At 44.6% G+C, this 24630-nt stretch overlaps 1 protein-coding gene across 1 annotated transcript; it reads left to right on the top strand.

The window, feature by feature from the left end:
• The first annotated feature begins 6956 nt into the window (after positions 1-6956).
• Positions 6957-17888, top strand: LOC147027600 (uncharacterized). Its single transcript, XM_085877132.1, has 2 exons — positions 6957-8899; positions 17811-17888. The coding sequence occupies exon 1, from the start codon at positions 8128-8130 to the stop codon at positions 8890-8892; it is 765 nt and encodes a 254-aa protein (XP_085733258.1). The 5' UTR covers positions 6957-8127; the 3' UTR covers positions 8893-8899; positions 17811-17888.
• Positions 17889-24630: the final 6742 nt, after the last annotated feature.

Below are 24630 nucleotides of genomic sequence, written 5' to 3'. Positions count from 1 at the left end.
CAAATACATCCTCATGGTTATGGACTATTTTACCAAATGGCCAGAGGCCTGTGCGCTTCCCAACCAAGAAGCCGGGGTTGTGGCTCAGGCCTTCGTGGAAGGATTTGTATGTTGGCATGGGATTCCAGAAGAGCTGCACACAGACCAGGGATGAAATTTTGAAAGCCAATTGCTAAAATAAGTGTGCAGTCTCTTATCAATTAAAAAAAGCACAATGTCCCCAAGACCTCAATCTGATGGGATGGTGGAAAGGTTTCATAAGAACTTTATCCAACAATTGGCCTTGTTTGCCACAATCTGTTAGGATGATTAGGATGAACATCTCCCGTATTTGCTGATGGCGTACCAGGCCAGTCAGCACATATGAAGCCACAGCATGCAGTCCAGCGCTGCTTATGTGCAGACAGGAGTAACAAACTCCCATTGATCTGTCATGCGGTGGAGTGCTTGAGCACCCTGATAGACCGCTGGGGGAGGGTTACGCACATCACTTGGAGGAAAGCAGAGAGTGAGTCCATGCCTTCACACGTTACCAACCCCATCTGGTGGGCATACAGATGAAGCGCAGCTATGACTCCCGGAGCCAGGTGAGAGTACTCTCTGGGAATGAAGATTTGGTTCTTTAATCCCGGGAGGAGGAAAAGCAGATGCCCAAAGCTCACTTCACCTTGGCAAGACCCGGGGGTCGTCCTGAAGCAAATCTATGACGTCGTGTTTAAGATCAAAATGGGCCCACGGGACCTCCCTTGGATCATCACGCCGACCACCTAGTCATACAAGGGTGACAAGATGCCCTCCTCGATCGCTCCGACCCGAGAGGCAGTGGTGGCGACATCGAGCACCTCTGTGGACATGGGGGCTCATCAGCATAGGAGAGGGGAGAAAATTTGAACCCAGGTTGGGTACTGGTCAATGGCTGCTCCATGTGGGGTCACAGTTGCACTGGATTAGCATTGGATGGGAGCATTAAGGACATAGTGGTTTAGAGATGGATGACTTGCAGTAGATACAAAGGTAGCTTAGCAACGTAGAGTTGAAAGGGCCACAAAATTGTGCGGAGGCTCGAGTGAAAAATTGAGGACCAGACCCAAACTAATATGGGCACCAACGTGCAGAACGATGGGTAAATGAGGTTACGAGAACTGCATAGTCTCAGGAGAGACATGTTGAGGAGTCTTGAGGGAGTTTAACAACAGATGATGTAATGATTGCTAGGATAGTTAGAAATGTTTCTTCTCTGGATCACCCACCACCTGTGGATGCTTTGGGACCTGTAGACACAGTGCAAACTTGTGCTGAGGTTCCCACAGATCCATCTTTTCTCTTCAGGGATAAAAATTGATGTAGTAGGCCCCAAGAGACATAGTTATCGAGGCGGGAACAGTATGGGGGAGATAGCTAGCTTTGGAGGGGGCTAAGGACAGCAGGGACAGATGGGGATAGAGGGGCACGGTCGATGACAAGGTTAGTCCATGGTGGCATTGGAGTGAGCGATTATTTAGGCTATGACAGAGCCCATCACCTGATTGGTCAGCACTGCCACACCCTCAGATGCGTGTATGACAAGAGTCTGGGCAGCAATACCTGCCAGCCCAGTTTGCCTTTGCCATGCCTTGCCTATTATACTGCCCATTTACCTGCCGCCCTTCTCATGCCTCCCCTCCCCCCAAGGATTGCTTGTCATCATCTGTGTGGACCAGAGGCAAATTGTGGCCATGCCAACTGACTGTTGCACACTTGCTAAATAACATTTTTGAAGACCAGTGGTGGACCAGCGTGCATTGTATAATGTGTGATGTGTTTGTGCCCACCTGGTCGTATTTGTAGAGATGTAATTGAATTTAGAATTGTATAAATACGTGAGTGGAGCAAATGTGTCGGAACAATTACACATTAGTTTTCACGATTTTCTGAGTGAGGACATGTATGAAAGTTTTCCTGCACAAACAAATGTCATACTCAGGGATCTGATAGGCGAGGTAATCATGTTAATGGGGCTATGCCTGGCATGCACTGGAGCAGGCAGAATTAGGATGAGTCTGGTACACGGAGAAGGGGAAGAGTTACAGTTTTGGAAGACCCCGGAGTGTCACATCCAACACAAAAGGTAACCTTTTAGTTGAGATGTATCCATAGTATTTTGTTTTGTTCGATTGCCTTTACCCTCATATCATTGGACAGGGAAATGCATTGTGTTTGTGCAGCAATATTCAAACCCCCTTTGTAATTATTCTCGACTCAGATTTGCTGAGTCAAACCTTGTTGTGACAGTTTGCTGTCAAACCTCGACTCAGATTCTGCAACCGATCCAAACGGCACCAGCCCACGTGTCCTAAAAACCTGCTCCTCTGCTCTTGCTCACCCTCTCTCTGTTCTATTCACCCTCTCATTTGCTCAAAGTCATCTGCCATCTGCTTGGAAATCAGCAAACATTACTGCCCTGCATAAAAAGGGTGCAAAAACAGATCCCTGCAACTACAGACCAATCAGCCTTCACCCAATCATCACCGAGGTTATGGAATCCATCATCGCTTCAGACATCGAATCCTTCCTCTTCTCCAATGGCTTGATTTCCGATCATCAATTTGGTTTCAAACCAGGTCACTCTACCCTGAATATGCTGCTTCTGCTCTCCCAACAATGGATGGAGGTCCTCAATGCCGGACATGAAATCAGAGCCTTGCCCCTAAACATACCGCGTGCTTTTGACACAGTCTGGCACCCTGACCTGCTCACCAAACTCTTTTCCAATGGTATCCAAAGCCATCTCCACTCATGGCTCGCAGACTTCCTCTCCTGTTGCAGTCAACGTGTGGCCCTAAATGGAATTCATGCATCCCCTCTTCCTGTCCAGGCTGGAGTTCCTCAAGGGAGTGTTCTGGGCCCTTTCTTTATCTGGTTTTCATCCATGATCTCTCCGACTCTCTGGAAAATCCTCTTTACCACTTTGCTGATGACTCCACCCTCTGCTGTACCATCGGTCATCCCTCAGACCGGCAAGCAGCAGCTTCTTCACTGCAGATCTGGGTAAAATCACAAACTGGTCCAACTTGTGCAACATGTCTTTCAATCCGGACAAATCTCACACTCTCACTCTGTCTCTCCGAAAGGACCGTTTGGAGCGTCCCCCCCCCATCCACTTTCTCAACAATCCTCTGAAAGAAGTCCTTTCTTTCAAGCTTCTGGGTCTCAGAATCTGCCATGATCTTTTCTGGGACAGCCACATTTCCAACCTGGCCTCCAAAGCCAGTCGCCGACTGGGAATCCTCCATCATGCAAAGTCGTTCTTCGGCCCACCTGAGCTCCTGACCACGAACAAATCATCCCCCATACAAATCCTCGATCTTTTTTACCCCCTTTAATCCACCCCAAACCCACCTCATTAAAATTCTCTGCTTTCCTTCCTGAAAATCCCTGTAATGTCCATCTTGTATACCCTGTGTTCCTCACCCCATCCCTCTACCTTCCACAGATCTCCTAATGTCTCTGTTCCCACTGTTTTGTCCTTCCCACTCCCACCCATCTTTTCTCATGCCCCCCCCCCCCTTGCTGTGCATTGTGTTACCTTGTCGAGGCTCGTATGAGAGCTATGCAAAAAAAATATACTTTTTCTAAATCCCTTCTCTTCTTATCTCTCTTATTATCTCTCTTCCTATCTCTCTTCTTCACTCTCTCTTCCTATCTCTCTTCTTCACTCTATCTTCCTGTCTCTCTTCTTATCTCTCTTCTTATCCCTCTCAATATCTCTCTTGTTATCTCCCCCACTCTCTCTCTGCACCTCTTTGCAGCATATCCATACACACTTTGCATATTACAATTCATTACAAATCCAACAGCCATCAGCATAAAGTGGTGCGAACCAGGGTGGAGAACCTCCTCAATTGCTTGAAGCAGCAGAATAAAGCACCGCACATGGGCGGAGTTGGCCTTCGACCCCGCTACAGGACCATGGGCTTGACCAATGAGCACCACATGACAACAAGAGTGCACCGTTGAGGAAGCTGCACCAGTTGCTGCCCAGTCCCTGGAGCATGCCTCCACCAAGGGCTTTATCAGGTTGGAGAATTCCATGACCGGGGCTAGTATGCGTCCAGGGAACATCTCAGAGTCGAGCTGAACCCTTGACAGCCAGCCATTGCGAGAGCGGGCCACTGTGGAAACGAATGTATTGGTGCTGCAGAGCGTGAGCTGACAAACTACAGTTTTTTTTCCCTGGACATGCCCGCTGACACTCTGACTCGCTCTCTCTTTCTCTTTCTATCCCTATTTCTAATTCCTTCACTTGGAATGCATCAGAGTAGCCAACAATTACACCTTCAACCCATTCAGGGTTGGTTTGCCGACTCTCATTCATGATTTGCTGTGTTGCACCATGAGCATTCACATGCACTTCTCCCCCACATGGTGCACCACATCATTACCCCCCTCTTCTTTCTCCCGCCTCCCCTCTTTCACGTTGGGACTAATGTAAGCCCGCAGGCTGATGTCAGATGTACATGGGGTCGGCAACAAACCCTGCCTTCCTGATTTTCTATCTATCCCTCTTTCTTTTCTTGTTTCCCCGGAGTGACTGAGGCATCTATGTGCGTCGTCGTGTTAAGTTGACTGACGAAGGGGCTTGTGTGCTTATTGGTAAGATTTTTCTTTGTGACAGTTTTTACTCTAAATATGTGTCCTTTTGGATTTTTATAAACTGTTTCTTAACTGCCCAAACATCTTTAATCAATTGGTAAGGTAATAGAGGATGAGAGTTCTGCTCCGCTGTTTTGCTATGGTTAGTCTTTAGCCATCATCTCATTTGCAGTATTGCTCGGCCGTTCTTGATTGCCAGCCAGTTGTGTGGCATTGAGAACACATTTCCCTAATGTGAGAGGGGGGGGGTTAATTTGCTGGGAAGGTAATGTGGGTATTGGATGCAAGGACTCTTCATAAATGAATCATCTCAGATGCTGTCCGTAGTTGCTTACCAACCCGACATGCTACCGAGTTAGCTGCGGCTATTTGGCTTCAGGATCAGAGGTTAGGAAACAGGTCTGAGAAGCCCCTCATGACCTGGACCCGTGAATCCGTAACAATATATTAACATCATGCCTATCTGCTCTGCCATCTTTTTCAATACTCTCGGATGTTTGTGCCACCCCAAAGATTTATCTTTCGTCAACTCCAAGAAAGACACCAGCAAATGTGAAAGACAACTAAAGAACGAATGCCGGCAAACAGGACACCCAGTTTAACATCCTTCCGAGGGATGGCACACACATTGATGAACCATCCTGCCTGTGACACACTGGGATGACAGTCTATAACTGGTTCGGGATTCAAACCCAGGCCAGATAGCCTACAGGTGAGTGTGCTTCCCTCTTGGTCATCCTGCTAGCTCTTACTACATGGTACTAAATAAAAACAAATATTCCCGAGTGGGCTGACGGTCATCTATTGAAGTTGTAGTTCAGTCCTCTGCTGAATCCAAAATCTGGGAAATGTCATGGACAATAGACTGGTCTATTTGGGAGAACCCCCCTGGGAGCCCCCCCCCCCTTGACCAAAATTGAAAAATATAAGACTGAGCGATCCTGCGGACCATCGAGGAGAAGGGCTGTATGGTGTTTCAGAGCAATCTGTTGGTAAATAAGGGATAAGTCGTGATCCAAACTTTCAGGGGGTATTCTCCCCCCCCCCCCTTCCCAGGAGCTCCCATGATCCAAAATCAAAAAATCAAAGCCCGAGCAATTATGCGGACCATTGTCTTGTATACATGTGTCAAGTTTCAGAACAATCAGCTGGGTGATAAAGGAGTAGCAAAAATAGGGATCTGAAGTTTTGGGGGTAACCCCACCCCGAAAGTTGCTGTGTGCGAACCAGCGACTCTGAGTCGATACACTGCCCATGTGCACAAAATGCACATAACTGAAAATTGAGTGAATATCAATATTTGTAGACCTCCGCATGCACTGTCCAGACCCAAGAGCTCTTAAATTGGGTATCATTCAGAATTAAACATGCTATGATTTTGACATTTACCCCATTCTGACACAATTGTGCAACTTGCATTTATACAAGTTTTATACATTTTTGCAACAGGTCGGTGGTCGTTCTGTCTTCTACCGTCTCCTCTCTGGTCTCACCCCCCCCGCCCCCCGCTCTGTCTGCTATTTGTCCCCACCGTATTTCTGCACGGCGCTCAAGGTCCGCCAATAACCCCCTTCTTTTAAAACTACCAAAATCATGAATCACTGCTCACCTCACTCTTTCATTCCTCTTTTACCCCGCCTTTGGAATAAACTCCCTCACTCTGTTCAATCCCATTCTTCCCTCCAGGCCTTCAAAACAGCTGTTCACCAACACCTCTTATCGTGCCCCATCAAAATCCTCAATCTTTTTTAGCCCCTTAATCCACCCCAAAACCCACCTCAAAATTCCTTGCATTCCTTCCTGAAAGTCCCTGTAATGTCCATCTTGTATACCCCGTGTTCCTCACCCCATCCCTCTCCCTTCCACAGATCTCCTGATGTCACTGTTTAGTCCATTTGCCAGAGAAGTAACCTTGTTGTCCTCAAAGGTGTATGGTTTTATGGTGGTTTCTTGTTCACAGGCATACATAGACAAAATTAAGCTTGGTTGCCCGGATGGCAACCATGGGGAAATCTGTTATTTTTGCGCAAATACAAGATGGCCGTCATCGACCGGGCTGAAAATTTAACTTTTTAGGTAATGAACTTAAAATTACACGAGACATCTTTTCCATATAATTTTGGCACGAGGAATCGATATTTAACCTTATTTTTGTGATCAGAAGTAAATTTGAGGTCAATGTTCGAGTTTCTGGCAATTGTTTGCCGTGTGAGATACATTTTTAATGACAACAAGGTCACTATTCTGACAACTGGACGCTGATATACGACATTAATGCGAGTTACTAATTCATTGTTTTGTTTTTACAGATATGGCTGATTCAAGGTGCATTCTTCCCGTGTGTCATGGTGGAGCGGAATTGAAGAAATTCGCTGATCAAGGGATCAAGACATTGATCTCCTGTGCCAACGCCCGTGGAGATGAAGAGCTACGTGCAAAACTACAGGACATTGTTGATGGTGGTGGTGATGCTGTTGGCATAGAATGTCACAAAGGATGCTACTGTACTTACACATCAAAACAAAAAATTGAGAGACTTCGTAAATCACAGAAAAGAAAAGCTGAAGATGATTGTGTTACAGTGACAACAAGATCTCGCACACAGGCAACAGGCAGTGGTGTGTTTGTTTACAAACGTGACTGCATTTTTTTGTGGTAAAGAATGTTTACCTGTTGATGACAAACATCCAGAAAGATGGGATCGTGTTCATCAATGCATGACAAACGAACGTTTTGACAAGGAAGGTAATCCCATCCCAACGATGAAAGATGCCATCATTAATGCTGCTGAGCAACGTAATGATGAAGTAGCCAGAACGGTCAAGTTACATATTGGATGTTTGGTTGATCTCCCTGCGGCTGAGTGCAAATACCATGTACGCTGTTATAACAGTTTCATGACAGTCCCTAAATATGCTGATTTGCCAACTGGTGTTGCAGAAGAAAGTGCCCCAAAGAACGTCATGGAGCGCATGAATTGTGACAGGTCAAAGATGTGGAATAGGGTTGAACTGCATTCCCTGTACTGTGATCTTGGTGGCAAACTCACTCGACGTGATATGTTGAGCAAACTAACAGACTGCATGGGTAAGGACATTATGTTAGTTCGGTTAGATGGATGTGCTACCATTGTTGGTTTCCGTGAGTCCATTGCTAACCATCTGAACGAGTGAGGCATGCTGGCATTGGTTCCATCAACTATGACCTCACAATAAACACACCCCTGCCTGGTCGAGACGCCATCCTGAAAAACAAGCAGAACAAGTTGCAGCTGTCCAAGGTTTTGAGTACCTATAACTTTGGTGAGGGAGTTACTGTGGAGAGCCGTAGCCATGGTGCGTTCAACCATGATGAAGCAGACATTACAATGATCTCACACCTACTCATGGCTGCTGAATGTAATGCAAGAGTGATACGTATCCTCTCTGATGACACTGATGTTTTTGTATTGATGTTGTGCTGGTAAACCCAGTAAACCATCAGGCCACAGTGCAGATGGAAAGGTGGGATGGAGCAATTTGGGATATCAACACCACCTATGACCAGCTTGGCCCCAAGTGTCTGCAGCTTTTGGGAATGCACGACATCACTGGCTCAGATACCACGTCATACCCATATGGCAAGGGCAAAGTGTCAGCCCTGAAGACACTGAGAGCTGGCAACTTCCCTGGTTTGTACTCCGCACTTGGCGAGCCGAACACAAGCCATGAACAGCTCATGGAAGCAGGGCGGACATTCTTCTGTGCCCTGTATGGTCAGCCAGAAGGCACCACGATGAGTGAGATGAGGTACTATATGTACACAAGGAAGTCTGGCAAGCCCCTCAAGCTCATGGCATTACCTCCAACTGAGATCAATCTCTTCCTTCATATTTTGCGTGCACATCTACAGACAGTACTTGCAAAATCAGCTGATCAGCAGGCCCCACCTGAACTTGACATTACAAAATATGGATGGGACATCAGAGATGGAATCCCAGTGCCAGCAACTTCTGCTACTCCACCAGCCCCTTTGGACCTCATGGATGTTGTGCGGTGTGGATGCAAAGCAGAGGGGAAGGCCTGCAGTACTGCAAGTTGTAGTTGTCACCATGCAAAGATCTCCTGCATGCTATACTGCACTTGTGGTTGCAGTGACAAGTGCTTCAACCCACACAATACTGTGGAGGACAGTGAAAGTGAAGTGGAAGAAGGAAGTTTCGAAGCAGAACTGGAAAGAGACGAGGATACAGAAGGGGACGAGTACAATGAATGGGAATGAACAATACGTAAGTTTTCTATGAGGCTCTATGTCCTCTGTTCCTAAGATGTCCAACATAATGACATGACAATGTGTATGCTTTCTGATTATCAACATACTGTTGTGAACCATTAATGACTTCACTTTTGCATTGGTGTTGTATAATTTTCAGCAGAAAATAGTCATGGACATTTCATGTGAACCTCTATTTATTCCTGAACGTAAAAAAAAAAAATAACCCCAAAATTGAATTCCTCATGTCAAAATCAAATGGAAAAGAGGTATTACACAGGATTATATGTTGACCGATTAAAAACTTAGCCCCATCATCTGACCTGTAGTGGCCATCTTGAATTTATGCAAATTACAGAAGTTCCCCAAGATAGCCACCCCGGCAACCAACCTGAATTTTATTAATGGACCCATGTTAGTCCAAAACGATCATAAAACCATACACTTTCCACATCAACAAGGTTGACAATGGAACACATAATAACGGCAAATGGATTATTCCCCACTGTTTTGTCCAGGATGACAGTCACACCCCTCTTGTCCCACTCACGCCCCTCTTGTCTCATGTCCCCCTCTTGATGTGCGTTGTGTGTTAGCTCTCTTATGAGCCTTGACAAAGTATATTAAAAAAAAAAAATACTGAAAAGATACGAGCAAATAAACCGGTTCCACGTGGCTGTTAGGGAATTCGTTTCCAATGGAGTGGAATATTTTGGGAGTTTGACAGGAATGTCCTTTGGTAGCAGAATGGCAAAGACCCATGAAAATTCTGCAAAATGCAAAATGTGACCGAGTCCTCAACCCCTGTCTTCTTCAAATCTGCATCCCTCCCCACCCCACCTCTCTCAACTCCAATTCCACATCTCTCCCCCCTTCTAACGCCAAGTCTGCATCCCTCCTCTGATGGAGAAGGAAAAAAAATGCGAATGGCATCTTCTGTCATCGAGCCAGCAAGCTGGATGCAACAATTTGCATTTATTGCCACATCTGATGCAATTTAAATGCTCTAATGGTGGCGATGTGCTCCACTTGAAACTGTTTGTTCGATATATGCAGCTATTTGATGCTTAAGGTCCGTAATAAAAAGCTGTATTGGCGTCAAAGCCAGTGACCATCCATCCATTGGGACCAAACTTTGCACAGAGTGTCGGTGCTGTCAAAGCAATCTCCTGGGCTATTGGGTACAATCCTGGACAGGTCGCCACTCTGACGCAAGATACTCGAATGGCTCAATCATTCCCAGCAAGCTGGTACTAATTTTGCCGACCTCAGAAGGATGACAGGCCGAATGAACCCCACCAGTTATTAATTAAATGGCCGGGCAAGATTTGAACTGAAGACCTGAGGGATCCCAAGCCTGTCACCCAACCATTAAGCCAACACCAGGCAAAGCCAATGACCAATCGCAAATTAATATTCGGATTATTTTCAGTCATGTGGTCATCATGAAAGATTATTGTTTTTTTTTTATTTCCGAGGAAGACGTTTTTTCATGACGAGTCATTCCTTTGCTCTGTATATTGTGTAATGAGCATAAAGTCTATGAAAGATTAAGCACACAGCCTGAATGGAAGTTAATATTCGGTCAAACAAACAAAAAATAAACAAAGGATGGGTGTTGAAACTATTCACTTCCCGCTTTACCGTTAATATTTTTTGGTTTATTTTTGACTGTGTCAAATAGAGATCAAATGTTAATATTATTTTTTTCATTATCATCAAAAGAAACTGTTCAAACAAATGTATTCGCTAACTGAGAGTGCCTTAAGGATAGATGCAAGTTCATCAACCTCAAGATGTGTGGCTGGCACGGCCAGGCCAGAGATAAGGTTCCAGCAAAATAGGACCCAGTCGACAGGCTGACTATCAGTTTCATGATGAATGGCCTCGTCAGACCAGGGGCTTTGTGGTGCCTCATGGTTTGGATTTTTTTAGCGTGGCTCCATGCCCGGGACGCACTACATCCTGCGACGTCCCGATTCGAGCCCCGATTGGTGAAAGATAGATTCTTCTGGGGGACCGGGGCAGATAGTGTACTGCTTCTGTGCCAAGCCCCCTCTTGAACTGATGAAATTAATATTGATCCACTTGTGCAGAAACCGCTAAAGATAACTGCCGCGTGCATCGAGCCATAACAATAATCATCACGATAAAATAATAGCATCATGCGTTGACTGTCACAGGAAAATCGTTAAGTGCTTTACAAATCATAATATTTATTGTGTGTTTTATCATGCATGGATATGTGTGTTTATCACAACATCCTCAGTGCAAGCAGTCCTATTGAGAAGGCAAGCGTGAAGGAAATCGCGGTTGGCTTTGATAAAATAAATAAAAAACAGATTGGTTAAATTACATATTCCTTAAGTGTTTAAATTGCTCAACTTATGCGATAGAAGATTTTTTTCGTCTTCGTGAAGACTTGCAGATTTACGGAGGATCCAGACAAACTTACGGACACATCGTCAGCGCCACTTGCGTGACCATGTATACTTAACGGCGTAATGGATTAACGGCTTTTCAGATGGTTGGACGTTTGATTCCAGCTGTTTGAGTCACCAAATCCTTTTTTTGCTGTGACGGAGGAATGCAAAGCAGGAACCCTGCTTTTGTACATCCACAAGCGTGCTCCTCACTGTGAACGATGGATGCACATCTCATGCGCGCACCACATTGCAGCTGGGTAACAAATGGAGCATGATGACTGACATATGACATTCTTCAGAGCTACTGTCAGAACCCAAATGGTTTTCTCTGTGGCCTGTGTACTCTGGGCATGACAGAGTGGGCACCTTGACACTGCAAAATGTTGAATCTACTTAATTCCCGTAAATGTCATTGGGGAGAAAAAGAAGTGTGGCGTTTCACGTGATTGATGGTCAGCATGAGGAGATCAAAAGTGATCGGGCGATAGATGGGAGATTTTGTCATGGAGACACTGTGTTAGGGGATATGAGAATTGTATATGGAGATTTAGACGAAGCTCTGAATCGTGTCGACGTGGAACGTATAATTGTGAAACTGGTATAGTCGTGATGTAGATCAGTAATCGAAGGTGGTTTGTCAAAAAATGATCCATCCTGCTCTTTAGCTTATCCATGTTTGAGAGTACCAACTGAATATATGATCCTTTATTTGCCCTGAACACTCACTATCCTCACTTATAGTGAGGGGGCCATATTATATATATTGTGTGCACAAAAATGATGGAATTGTTCACCCCCCCCTTCTTTCCTTTTCTCTCTTCCTCATCAACTATCTTGATCTTCTCTTCATACTCCTCTACATTTCTCCCAATTTCCTCACCTACATCCCTTTTGCCTGATGTGTACAAAATATATAAATGATACATTATTTATTCATAATCACTGAAGTGACTTGGTGAGATGAGTTGCGTTGCATTGGTGGGAAATATGGATGTGACTTAAGCTTGGTGTTGGCTTATTGGTTAGTGTGGTAGATTTGGGATCCTAGGATCCTGAGTTCAAATCCTGCTCAGCCGTTGAATTAATACCAGGTGGGTTTGACTCAGCCTGTCATTCTTGTGAGGTTGGCGCAATGATCATCATGAGGTCGACAAAATGAGTACCAGCTTGCTGGGAGGATTGAGCCATTCATGTATCCTGTGTCAGAATGTTGACCTGTCCAGGATTGTGCCTAATAGCACAGGAGACTGCTTTAGTAGCACCAACACTGCACAGAGTATGGTCCCATTGGATTTGGTTGGCTTAATATCTTGGGTTCTTGAGTTTGAGCTCCTGTCAATCCGTTAATTACCACCAGGTGGGTTGACTCAGTCTGTCACCCTTCTGAGGTCAGCAAAATGAGTTCCTGTTTATTGGGAACAGGGGCACTGCATCAGTGTCACAGCGGCGCTCCCAGTAATGATGTAACTCGCACCCACAGGCTGCATGCAAAATGATGATGGATGTGACTAACCCTTTAGGGTTAGACTGTTTAGCAGTCATGATGCTACGATCCCCAGTTCAAACCATATACATTGTGTTGATTTGTCAGTTGTGTATTGACGTCTTTAACTGGTATAAAAGTACAGTGAAAGCTCTATATCTATACTGTATATGATAAATGTACAAGCTCCACCATGAGGCTTTGGTTGCTTTAAAAGCATGTTTTCTTTTTCTTGGGGTCAGATGTCTTCTGCAAGGTGGGGTGGGTTAGCGTAAATTGAGGAGAAGAAGAAACGCAAACAATTTGGAGAAACGAATACTGGCGGAAAGTAGACGCAGTGACTCGCTGCTCTGGTGCATGCTCCCATACCTGCCTTGACCTGGACCACGAGTCAAACTTTCCCATCGGCACATACTCTCACTCAGAAGCTAAAGCAAGTGACCGGTGGTCAAAAAGAAGGACCACCTGAACTTAAAGTACTTGTGCCAAGAATTTTGGTGTGCTTTCTTTTCGGTAAAGTGACATTTGACCACATCAAAATAATACAAAAACATTGTTTAGGCTTTCTATATGGTGGAAATAGAAGGTCAAATTTTCCACTTAAAATCAAATATAACTTCACTTGTAACATCACCATGGATATACATATTCATGCCCCAGAACTCACCTTAAGAAAAGGGGATGGGAAAATATGAAGCAACGAAATTCTCCATGTTGGCTCAAAACACGGCTTTCAAACACATCCAATCGAGAAGTGACACCAGGTGTTCTAGGACTACATGGTGACTACATGGTCAATTGATCCTGCAACAAAAAAGGAGATGAACACCCTTGTTTCAACCCACCACAAATCGCAAAGGAATCTGTCAAAAACCCATTCACTAAGAGCTGAACATCTGCCCCCTATGTAGCATTTGGACTCCTTTGATCACACCCTGAAACATGAAACCACTCTTAAAGCCCTTCACAAATACTGAGGGCTCAATTTATAAAATGCTTAACTGTGTCTAACTTCATCACCATCACTTCCTCAGTTGGCACCAATAGTAAGTTAAAATTCCTCGCACCATCCCAAAGCAATCAGCATTTCACCTACATTCATGTCCATAAGTTTGCATCTTGCTAAAACTGGCAACAGGAATATCCAATCTCCCATAAAATTATCTTTGGCAATATCTCATAATCCATATTGAGCAATGTTATTGGCCTCCACTGTTGAATTTAATACAGGTCGCCTTTCTTTGGCAACAAGTGACCACTTAATCGCATAGACTTTGACAATAAGCTCTTCTGTACGATTTATAGATAAACTGTGAACAGATGGCATCACCGTTCACCCCATACTTTTCTACCATGTGGAAGGGGGTTTTGGGTTGTTTCTGCTGCTCCGGGAACCGTGCCTCACAAACCGTGAGCTATTCACTGAACCAGTGAGCAAGCACACAGTGGGCATTTACCTTCTTGCCCCAACTCCCTTGAGTGTGGTTGCTGATCAATGACAGTCAGCCAGGGCTCTTGTGGAAAGTTGTCTGGTTGAATGTAATCATAAATTACCCAACAATTATGTAAACCATCACCAAAAGACAATAGAGGACAGATCCCTCAAAGGCTGAGAACTCCATCTGAGAGACCACAGTGAGGAGTCGCAATGTGTGCTAAATATAATAATCGCTACATCTTCTCCAGTGAGTGAGAAGACCTCTGCAATGAAGCAAAAAGCTGAAGAAGTTCCACAGTCCCCCAAAACAATGCAAACTAAGCTCTGGAGGGGGAAAAAAGAGGTTTAACAGTGAAGAGATAGATTACAGAGGAAGAGACCATCTCCTGTTAAGAAGCATATTTTGCACATGAGGTCAGAAAAATGGAGGATGTTTGATAGAAACCATTCATATGCACACCGCAACCCTCTCAAATACTAGAGATGACAACGCACAGACTAAAGCACATGAAGTAGGGGGAATGTCTGAAATTTGGTTTTCCTGCCCCAAATTCCTCCCCTGCCCCCCCACCCCACCCCCCACCCAGACAAGTGTCTGGGACTTGTGATTATTGCCTGGAAACATGGAACTGCAAGTGTTTGCCGGAGGGAGGGGGTATTGCAGAGTGTGGAAAACGATGCCAATTCTGAAAGCATATCCTCCCGCTCTCGGAGGGAGTGTGTAATGACTATTTTCTCAAATTCAGTTTTCCTCCAAATATCATGTATCCCACCCATCACATTCCGTCACCACCTTACACGCTCATATACACTGACTTCTTGACTCTGTGTCCTTCATCCCTGAGAGTGTGGAGAAAGTTCTGTCTAACCTCAACTCTTCATGGAGACAGGAATTGGTGGTGCATCCATGTTCTCAGATACTACCCTGCAGCTCTTGCTTCTTCTCTGTTCTGCTCTTTTCAGCCTGTCCTTCTCCATGGGCTGCCTCCTGCATGCCAGAATCCAGTGAACATTACTCATATTCATAAGAATGATGCAAAAAGAAGTCCTTTGAACTACAGGCCAATAGGCATAATTCCAAAAAAAGTGATGGAATCTCTTATCACTGCCAACATCATATTTCCTATTTTCAAACAGCCTGATTCCTTTCCATATATTTTGGATCCATCACTTTTAGCATACTGCTGCTTCTCTCTCAGCAATGGTTTGAGGCCCTAAATCCCAAAGAAAAGGTCAGAACCGTCTCCCTGGACATGTCTCGGGCATTTGACTAAGTCTGGCATCCTGCACTGCCAGCCAAGCTCACAGCATGTGGTATTCAATGAACCTTTATACCTGACTTTCGCAACTTGTGATGTTACCATTTCAGTATTAATGTAATCTCTCCTCTCCCAGTGGAAGCTGGAGGATCCTAAATTAGTGTTTTGGGCCCATTCGTGTTGCAAATGTACATGAGCAACCACTCCAATTATCTGTAAACCTATCTTCCTTTTTGCAGAAGACTCCACATTCTGCCACACAGTACCCCATCCCAATCGACAGCAGCTGCTTCTCTCTGCTATTCTGGAATTGAATTGTTGTTCTGACAAATGGAACACATCTTCTATTAAAGGCAAAAATCTCAGGTTCTCACACTGTATGTTTGGCATAATCATAAAAAATTAACCACTACAAGAGGTTCAGTCCTCTCAAACTTCTCAGCCTCGATCATATTCGACCTTTTCTTGGCAGACCATATATTAAAAGCTGGCCTCCAAACCTAGCTTTTGAATGGGCATCCTCTCTTGTGCCAAATCCTTTCTTGGTTATTCTGATTTTCTCATCACATACCTGGCCTTTGTCCAGAGTAAAATGGTGTCATGCTCTCTCCCCTTCACACCTGCTTCTTATAAATGCTGTGGAAGAATCCAAAGTTCTCAATATGATTAGCAAACCCCACAAAGAACCAAAAGTACAGGCCAACCGACTTTCATTGCAGACATCTTTGTGACCTTTTTTTAACGCCGATCCTCAAGTCTTGCTCCCTCTGCTCTTTCATCAGATGCAAATTATTGTGCAACCAAACTTTTTCACTTTTTTTGCATACTCGTCCACAGGTATGCAGACTCATCTCTGAGCTCTCCAGATTAGGCTGGAATCTTGACCCTGCTATAAAATGTCACCTGCGTGCTTTGCCAACACCCTGGCCAAATTACAAATTCCTGTCTCAACTTGTACAGATAGCAAATGTTCTGCTCTTTTTGGACAGTTATTGACACAGCTTACACTGATCGTTATCTTAGAGTGTGATTTCTGTCTGCATAGCCACTCCGACATACACTCAAAACAAATTCACCTTCCCAGGTTGTTCACATTTCACGAGAATTGCCATCTTCGGCTTTGGAGTGGCACTCCATGATTGAATGGCTGATGACTATTTCACATTCCTTCATTGTCATTGTAGATTGGGTCAGCAAACATGCTGCAGACATTGGAGAAGCTTGTTTTTAATATCTTTATGTTGAACCTCTCATTATAAAAAAAAGATCACGGATCTATTGTACCCCAGGCTTGTATCGCCCTGCAACACAAATATTGCAAGAACCTTCTTTTTTTATTGCAAGAATTATTGTAAGTACCAAAATTGTGTGACTTTCACTTGAAGAAAGAATATCTCCTACTGAGCAAAGTAAAAATTACAGTGCAGCTGTGGAGTGCTTCTACTTAATTGTCACAGTTACAAGGACATAAAAGGATACACAAGGAACCTTGGTGCAGGAGGAAGCCATTTGGCTCTTCATGCCTGAGCTGCACCAACCCCAGAAACCATCACCCATCCAGACATATAAGCTACCTACAAGTCCTGCCAATATCCATGTACTCCTCTATCTCCAATGCACTTATCTAATTCCAATTTAAACCCATATACCTCGTTTTAAACCTACCTTACATAATTTCTACCTTAACCTATCTACCTAATTTAAACCTGGTTGAGAAATGTCGGGAGTACATTGGAGTTAGGAGATGAACAGGAACGGACATACATTAAAGAAAACAGGAGGCATGTAAACTAAAATTATGCGAAGCAAAACACGGGGTGAAGCAATTGGTTCACTTTGTTTGTCTGTCTGTCTGTCTGTCTGTCTACAAACATCAGTTTATGATCGAGGAACAATTCAATTTCGACTGATTGTTATAATTTGAATGTGAATCGGAACATGAATCAGAAAACGAACCTGCACTTCTGCATTACTTTGGCTCTGAATTTGTCCCGATCACACGTGTAGATAAGAGAGGAGTGAGATAAATTGTTAGTTTATCTGCCTGTCTGGCAGTCAAACAAAAATGAAAATAATTCCAAACAGGAAACTTCGTGTTTTTAAGGATCTCATAAGTGACACATACAACACGCACGAATAATTAATGCAACATGTTAAATAAGGTGGTGTAAAAGACGCTGCATCAATGGTAGTAAACTTCCGAAAATTTTATTTTTCTACAACCTTTGAAATCTTTATTTTATTTCTAATGAATTACATACTTGAACACAGTAGAACGCGTATCACCTTCTTGGTACTTTCAAAAACCTTTTGTTTTGCAGGCAAAATATTACGGCATTTTACATCATCTCGACCAATCAAATTTGTTGCTCGCAGACCCAGCCCATGTCCTGTCTTTTTTTTTCTCAAGACTGCACAGGGTAAGGTGTTCTATGATCTCTCTGGTTCAAAAATATCTTTGTTTTAAGAAAGTTTTGTTTAATATTGATTAAGGCTTGAGGAAGGAGTTTGTCCAAGATATCGCATCAGTGTCCTTTTATATTGAATTTTTTAAAGCCTTCGATCACTTATATTTACATACATATAATCAATGGAATCAACGTACTTTTACATGAATGTATTTTTTGGTCTTGGAGCACACAGATACATACATAATAATTGCCTCACACCATACATTCTTTCATCATATTTATTATAACATTCACAAAGATAGCATATCCCTTCCTGTTGCAGTTTTCCTGTCATCATGATGTTACATCATGCTGAATTTGATACCCATTTGGTGTTTGCTCATAGAGGTCATGATCAAACACTATGTACGAGTGCAATGAGCATGCCTCTACTTTATCAGCATCACTTCATGATTTATTCCTTCTACATTTCTGCATACTTCAAGATTTATTACATCATCACGATATGTAGGAACACTACAACAACTTAACATGATTTGTCAAAAACAACCACAATAAAATCAGTCTGGGAGCTATTAGATCATGTTCACTAATCAGAAGTTTTTCAAAACGAAATACTGGGAAGTCCAGATAACTCATTGATCAATATTTACTCAGAAAATCCAATTAATCCACGAGTGCGGAATCATGGCAAGATGGATAACTGGTGCCAGGACTATCAGTGGAAGAACAGAGTTAGAATGTGCAGATAATGAAAGTTCCAATGGTTCGCTAAGCAATAATAGAATTGCAGGCAGAAGAATCGAGTGTCCGGTTGTGTTCACCATTGTATTTTACAAGTTAACTGGCATCTTGGGAAATTCGGACATTTTCAATTAATCAAATTGTCTCGACCTTATGGTCAAAGAAATTAAACAAATAAAGCATAAATTAATGCAATAAAGATTTATGATATTTGCAAACTGTAAATAAAAATGTGAAAGTATAAACCGTGCAAAATCCAATGAGCACAAGTTTCCAAGATAGGAAATGTAAAAAAAATGATAAATTTAGAAACCATATTATGCCTTAAAATGTTCCATTATACTCATGAGTTAGAAAGGTTACTTAATTTTATTAATATATTCCGAATATGTCAAATCTGCACAGTTGTGAATGTGACCACATCTAATAATAATTTATGACTTGGAAATGCAGCAAATAAAGCATATCCTAAAAATCGTGATGACATCATCAGGGCATTGGAGCTCCAGGGTGAAGCTCGATTAGTTGCTTTGGATATCTTAAAAGCCTTTGATAAAGTGTGGCACAAGGGTCTGCTCCACAAGCTTCGGTGGCATTGTGTATCTGGAGTGATGCATTTAATCATTTCGGCTTTCCTTACAAATCGCAAGATGAAGGTGGTACTTGAGGGTCAATCGTCTCCAACTTGCTCCATCAAATCTGATGTTCCGCAGGGCTCTGTCATTGGTCCCTCTCTGTTCCTTGTTTATATCAGTTATCTTCCTGATGATGCTCTGTCTCAGCTTATGCTTATGTATATGTATATCCAGTATATGCTTATGACTCCTCACTTTACTGTACATCTGCTGATTCACTCAACACCACTCATTACGAGGTTGGAGTTTTACTGGACAATGATTTAGAAATTTGTGTTCAAGTGGGGGCATGTCTGGTTGGTAAACTTCAATGCAAAGAAAACTAAATTGTTGGCCATATCTCGCTCCAGAAACAGGTCTTTCCCTTCTGTGCACATGGATTCTTCAACTTTAACAGAATCATCTGAGGTTCGGCTTCTTGGTCTGAAGATCTCCTCCAACTTCCGTTGGGATAAATTCATTTCTGGTATTTCTAAGAGTGCTTCCAAGCGAGTTGGTTGTCTTTATCGAGAGCAGAGGTGTTTACCTCCTGATGCTGTTTTGCATCTGTATTAGACAACTTTACATCCCCTCATGGAGTCCTGTTGCCACATTTGGACTGGAGCACCAGCCTGCCACTCATCTTGACTCGATAGGCTCTAGAAATGCATAGTTAACCTGCTTGGTGTGGAGATGGGTTCAACTCTTCAACTGTTCTCTCACCATTGGTCAGTTGCCACTCTGAGTTTGTTCGGCAGATATTTTCATGGCAAATGTTCTGCTGGATTTTTTTTTTCTTGGTTCCTCCTATATGAGTGTTTGGACGCAAGACTTGGTTTGCCATCTCTGCACACCCATGCACTCCAGCTGATCCAAAGTGCAGAACGAAAGGCTATGGAGGTTGTTTTATACCTCGTGCTGTCTCGCTTTGGAATTCACGACCTGTAACGTGCTTCCCTTTATCCTACAATCTACCCAGCTTTAAGAGGAATGTCAATTCTGACTTCCTGCATCTTTGAGGTGACATCACATTTCACTTGACTTCTACTTCCTGTGTCTTGGATGTTTTCTTTTTATTTATCTCTTCCTTTTATTTTGTTTTTACTTTATCCTTAACTTTATCCAATCTTCCCTTAGCTCCTTACCTAGAGTGGCTTTATGCCTTGTTTGGGGCGATTCCATTAAAACGGAGAAAGCCTAATGTGGGCAAAATCAAAAGTTCAATGTTTGAGTCGATGCACTGTTTTCATACTGTTTGAAGATTTAGAGTTTGGCCTGAGTTCCATTTTCATTTTGCATCACCCTGTGCAATATTGCCGTGCCAACGGGTGTTCTTAATGCCAACCTGTTGACAATGGGGATCATAATTATGTCCCTCACAGGATAGGCCGAATCACTCGAAGGACCTCGAGCAGATTGGTCCTTCACACGCCCTTGTCTGAATTGCTAATTCGGCCGATCTTTTAAAACCGAATGTTACCAGCTTTAACCTCACTCTGGGATTTACTCAAACGTATCAAAAATGAAATGGTTTCTCGTGGGAGAAGTTTGTAAATGTGGACGACCACACGAAAAGTGTTTTTAAGGAATAACAGGCGCAGGAACACAAAAATGGAGGATCCAGAAACAAAAGATAGATGGACACAAACTGAAGTAAATAAATGAAATGCACACCTGCAGTAAAATGAAAGCATGTAAAACCTAATGGCCATGAACACACGTCACACATTCACAATGGGCAGGCAGGCGAGGTCTTTGTAAAGGATAATAGTGTTACGAATCTGGAAGCCTTTTGCACACAAACAGACAGCAGTCCCCCCCCCACCCCCCCCGTAGCTTAGTTATTTCGATAAGTATGTGTTTATAGTTAGAATCCCTCCTTCTGTCTAATGGGAATTTCGTGTGTGCGCTTCGAGTTATTTTTTAGTTAGGTTTTTTTTACATCTACAACAACAACAACAACAACAACAACAACAACAACGGCACCGTCCCTGACTCAACCCGGTCGCCATTTCCCACGTGTTTTGGCTGAAGACGTGGGCGGAGCCTCCATCGCCTCAGATCCGACTCCGCCCCAGAAATGTGGGAGTTGCCCCTCCTACCGTGGGCCTGTCCAATGAGGGACGGCCAGCAGATTGCACGATGGGACCATCCAATCAGGAGGCAAGTGGCGAGGAAAGAAACCCTCCCGCCTCAAGAGAGTAGAGGAGTGATCGTGGTGACTGCTTAGCGTCTGCAGTCTTCGTCTGGCCTTGGGACCCCTTAAAGTAACACGAATCCCCGATGTGATTGGCCCGGAGTGCATGTCAAGGTGTGCGAGTGGTGTGAGTAACATGGCGTGCGTGAGTGCGTGCATGGAAATGGACGGATTGACGGATCCAGACGGGAGACACGAGTAGCGAGCCAAGTCGTGGAGCTATTTCGGTAACAGCACTGGTCCCGCGAGACACCGTGTACAAGGCCCGTTCAGAATTTTGCGAATGGCCCTCGCGCGTGCGTCTGCATGGAGGGAATCCAGTGTGGAAACTCTCCGCGTTTGGGACAAGAAGACCTCACGGACAGTTGAAATGTCAGCGAGTGTCGGATGAATTTGGAACACTCAGGTTCCAATGTGGGCACGTGTACGGGGCATCACGTGCTGCGTGCCGCGTGTTCTGTTTGCGGAACGCAAGGAGCAGGTCCACGGGACGATACACTCGGGCTGGCCTGGACGGCAAGCTGTGCAGGTTCGGTGTGCGAGTGACGTCACCGGGAATCTCGCGGCAGGAAAGCTGGGTAAGGAGCGCGCAGTTCACGTGGGGAATCCCTCGAACGCGAGCGCTTGTTGCAATTAGTAGGGCAACGTCAAGGCTGCACGTATCGCCGATGAAAGGGACGAACAGGCAAGCTGTAAACCACCGCCCTGGAGATGCAAGGTTCGTGGGCCCTGCCCCGAGTACATGCTCTGCAGCCAGGATGTGGTAAACATCCTGCTTGGGCATCGGAGCATTAGTTTGTGGGAAGGGTTTAGTGTTAGACCGGCCTCGGCATCGGAGCGTTAGTTTGTGGGAAGGGTTTAGTGTTAGATAGACCGGCCTCGGCATCGGAGCATTAGTTTGTGGGAAGGGTTTAGTGTTAGATAGACCGGCCTCGACATCGGAGCATTAGTTTGTGGGAAGGGTTTAGTGTTAGATAGACCGGCCTCATGGGGCACGAGTAGTTCTTCATGGGGCCCGTGGAACAAGTTAGTGGGAATTTAGGTTAGTTTTAGAATGGTAAATGGATTTTGGGAGACACAGACAGACATGGAATACGTAGTGGGGACAGAGTTAGCAGTTGAGTTCAATGGAACATGCATTAGGATAAGGGATGACGGGGAGCACGCGTTAGTTCGGGGAATGTAGTTAGCAGAATGGCAGTGTTGAGTGATGTAAGTGAATTGAAAAAAAAAATAAGAAAGTGTACAGTGAGTTAATGTGGGACAGCGGGCCCAAGTGTGAATGGAGCGAATGTGGAATGCATGGTGCGAATGAATGATTGGGGGAGGAGTGAATCCCACCCAAGGGACCCCGGGGTCAGTGTAATGTTAGTTAGTGGTTTAGTTAAATTTACAAAAAGGAGGTCGTTTTGTTGTTGGTGTGGGAAGAAGGCTCGAAACCTTTTGGAAGGGTGCAGGAGTCCATTGACCGGCTGGGAGCATGGCTGTTGTAATGAGTGTATTGAGTGGAGGGCACCCCGGGCACCGGACTAGTCTGCCAGAGTAGGCCATGGGTCCAAGGGACCAGGATAGTGTGGTGGGCACGGGCGACCCTTGGAAAGGGACCCGGAGCATCAAAATGCCACATGGGCACGGAAGGGGGGCAATGCCAGGAAGGGCACCCCCCCCCCCGCATTCGTAGGGAGCAGGTAGGCTCGGAGACGGCCTTAGGGCCCGGCGGTGCCGTAGTTGGAGTTCGGCAGATGGAAGTCCCTGCCAGTTGAGCCTCGCTGCCCAGCCACAAAATTGTGCAAGGGCACGAGAGAAAATTTGCGGGCAAGGTCCAAATTAATAATGGACACCAACACAGGCGACGGGAATCGTGGTTGTTAGAACCGATAGTTTAAAGTGACTGGTGTTTTGAAAAGCCCCGGGGATAGTTTAAAGTTCAATAAAAGCTCGGATAGATAGGAAATGTGCCCCCTTCGCACCATCCATCCCTTCGCTCTCTGTAGGCCACTGGACTCACTTTAGAAAGATTGCTGAACTCTGTGGAGGCTTTTCTGAGGCTTTGTTGGGCCTCCAGGCAGGACACTGGTCTCTGCCTTATTTCCCTCCAAAAAGGATCTTGGGGGTTGGGAGTAGACGGACAGGATAGGTTTGCCAGACAAAGACAGTAAGAGGGTTAGGGACAAGCAATTATAAAGAAAAAAAAAAGTACTAACATAAAATAAAAGAAATAAAAAGGGGCTAAATTTTGTTGTTTTCTTGTTGCAAACGAAGGGAGTGGGTATGGACAAAGACAGGCAAAGGCGATATGTTGGGGGGAGACCGGAGGGTAGGTCCGAGCCCATTTTCGGAGTGGCCGGCACCACCGCTCTCCCCTCCAGAACCTCACGGACCAGACCAGAGGCCGTCCAGCTTCATATGCCGGCCTGTTGTGCTTCAGCTGCTGGTCCGCAGTTGCCAAGCCTAGCCTTGCCATGCCTTTGTTGCCTGACTTTGTCTTGACCCCATGCCTGCTTGCCCTTGTTGCATTTGCCCCTGTGTCATCATCTCAACCATGTGCACCAGGACCATCTTCAGGTGTTTGCAAGGACTGCCCTGCAGGCAGCCACACAACGGGGACTGCGTTTGCGCAGCCCATGCATTCATTTTTTTGTGTTCATTCCTACACCAATGACTTTCCTCTCCTCTTTCCACAGATAACAGCTCCTGGGCCATGGTTAGTTTAAATAGATAAACCCACCTGTTTGTTTGTCTTAGCGCCGGCAATTTAGTTAATTTGTCCGAGTGAATCTGATCGTTTAGTTAAGCAGCGCACTAGGTTATTTCTTTTTGGGACACGTATAAAAATGTCGCACTCAGGGATCCGTAGGTAAAACGTACTCGGGGAGAAAACTTACACATGCATGCCACACAAAAATTTGACGACTCAGGACGAGTCTGTAAAATGGGGAGGGGGTAGTGTTACGAATCTGGAAGCCTTTTGCACACAGACAGCAGTCCCCGTAGCTTAGTTATTTTGATAAGTATGTGTTTATTGTTCGAATCCCTCCTTCTGTCTAATGGGAATTTTGTGTGTGCGCTACGAGTTATTTTTTAGTTCGGTTTTTTACATCTACAACAACAACAACAACAACAACGGCACCGTCCCTGACTCAACCCGGTCGCCATTGCTCACGTGTTTTTGGCT

The sequence above is a fragment of the Eptatretus burgeri genome, chromosome 4 (genome assembly GCF_056783735.1).
Source record: "Eptatretus burgeri isolate ZD-2024b chromosome 4, Ebu_testis_v1, whole genome shotgun sequence".
In the NCBI taxonomy this organism is placed as follows: Eukaryota; Metazoa; Chordata; class Myxini; order Myxiniformes; family Myxinidae; genus Eptatretus; species Eptatretus burgeri.
Note: the sequence above shows the minus strand (reverse complement) of the source record. Positions and strands in the feature narration are given on the sequence as shown.